General features: G+C 65.3%; 1 protein-coding gene across 1 annotated transcript in view; it reads left to right on the forward strand.

The window, feature by feature from the left end:
• Positions 1–1,422: 1,422 nt before the first annotated feature.
• LOC121341366 (putative transcription factor Ovo-like 1) overlaps positions 1,423–1,911 on the forward strand; it is a 2,921-nt gene continuing 2,432 nt past the window's right edge. The window contains exon 1 of the mRNA XM_041414817.1: positions 1,423–1,611. Within this exon, the coding sequence (XP_041270751.1) occupies positions 1,512–1,611 (100 nt within the window). The 5' untranslated portion in view covers positions 1,423–1,511. The remainder of the gene's footprint in view (positions 1,612–1,911) is intronic.

Genomic DNA, 1,911 nt, shown 5'->3' on the forward strand with positions numbered 1-1,911 from the left:
CCGGTGTCCCGGTGTCCCCGCTGTCCCCGGGCCGGGGCGGGGGCTCCCCGTTATTTCCCAAGCGGCGCCCGCCCGACCGGCTCCGGCTGCGGCGCGGCCCGGCCCGACCGGCGGAACCGGTCCGGGGCACCGCGGGGCGGGACGGGGGACGCGCGGCGGGGCGGCACCGCCGGCACCGGCACGGCACGGCACGGCACGGCAGCGGGACAGCACCGGGACAGCAGTGCCGGGACCGGGACAGCACCGGGACAGCAGTGTCGGGACCGGGACAGCGCCGCTGGGGCCGGGACAGTACCGGGAGAGGACCGGGATAGCAGTGCCGGGACCGGGACAGCACTGCTGGGGCCGGGACAGTACCGAGATAGCACTGCCGGGACCAGGACCGGGACAGGACCGGCAGGGCACCGTCGGGACCTGGATAAGACCGGGACAACACCACCGGGACCGGGAGAGCACAACCAGGATAACAGAGCCGGGACAGGACCGGGACAATCGGGATAACAGAGCCGGGACTGGGATAACCGAGCCAGAACCGGGATAACAGAGCCAGGACCGGGATAACACAGCCGGGACCGGGATAACCGAGCCAGGACCAGGATAACAGAGCCGGGACCGGGATAACCGAGCCAGAACCGGGATAACAGAGCCAGGACCGGGATAACACAGCCGGGACCGGGATAACCGAGCCAGGACCAGGATAACAGAGCCGGGACCGGGATAACCGAGCCAGGACCAGGATAACACGGCCGGGACCAGCACCGGGACGGCACAACCGGGACAGCCCCGGGACAGCGCAGCCGAGGGGGCGGCGCGGGGCTCGGGGCCGGTGACAGCGGTGACAGCGGGCGGTGACAACGGATCGCGGTGACGCCGGACCGGGATCGGGCACCGGAACCGCTCCAAGCCCCGGGATCCAAGCCCGAATCCGGGATCCTCCGGAGCACCGGGGTCCGGCGGGATCGGGGATCCAGCACCGGGATCCACCGGGATCAGGGACCAGAACTGCCCAAGGATTTGGGATCGGCTGCGGATATTGACCAAATATTTGGGATCTGGGATCAAACTCAACCGCGGATCCGGCGTTGAGCCTGACTGAGGATCCACAGCGCATCCATTGGGATCCATCAGGCCGGGATCCAGCGGGATCAGTCAGAATCCGCCGGGATCCATTGGGGGCAGGGGATCCATCAGAACCCATTGGGATCAGTTGGGATCTATCAGGATCAATTGGGATCCATCAGAATCCATCGGGATCCATCAGAATCCATCGGGAATCCACTGGGATCCATCGGGATCACTTGGGATCCATCAGAACCCATCAGGATCCATCGGAATCTATCGGGATCCATCAGGGTCAATCAGAATCCATCGGGATCCATCAGGATCAATCAGAATCCATCGGGATCCATCAGGATCAATCAGAATCCATCGGGATCGATCAGGATCCATCGGGATCCATCAGGATCCATCGGGATCCATCATCCGGGGTCGGCGATCCGGCGGATCCGGCCATGCCGCGCGCGTTCCTGGTGAAGAAGCCGGTGGTGGCCACGGCCAAGCGCAACTGGAGCGAGCTCCCGGACGAGCAGCGGGCCGAGATCTACGTGCCCAGTATGGGGGGGACCTGGGGGGGCTGGGATCCATCGGGAAATGGAATTTAGGAATTTCGGGGATCTAGGAGTTTCAGGGGCCCCGATTTTGGGGGGATCCCAGGATTTGGGGCGTCCCCTTAGTGACAGAGTTGGGGTTCAGCCCCAAATTCCCACCCAAACACTGGGATGGGGGGGGGCTGGGGAGGATTTTGGGGTGCCCGGACCCCTAGACCCTTTTGGGGGTGGGGGTTTGGACACCTGGGAGGTTTTGGGGAGGATTTTGGGGTTCCCCGGGGGCCTTTGGGGGGTGATTTTGGGG

This window comes from Onychostruthus taczanowskii, unplaced genomic scaffold (genome assembly GCF_017590055.1).
Source record: "Onychostruthus taczanowskii isolate IOZ18803 unplaced genomic scaffold, ASM1759005v1 scaffold474, whole genome shotgun sequence".
NCBI lineage: Eukaryota > Metazoa > Chordata > Aves > Passeriformes > Passeridae > Onychostruthus > Onychostruthus taczanowskii.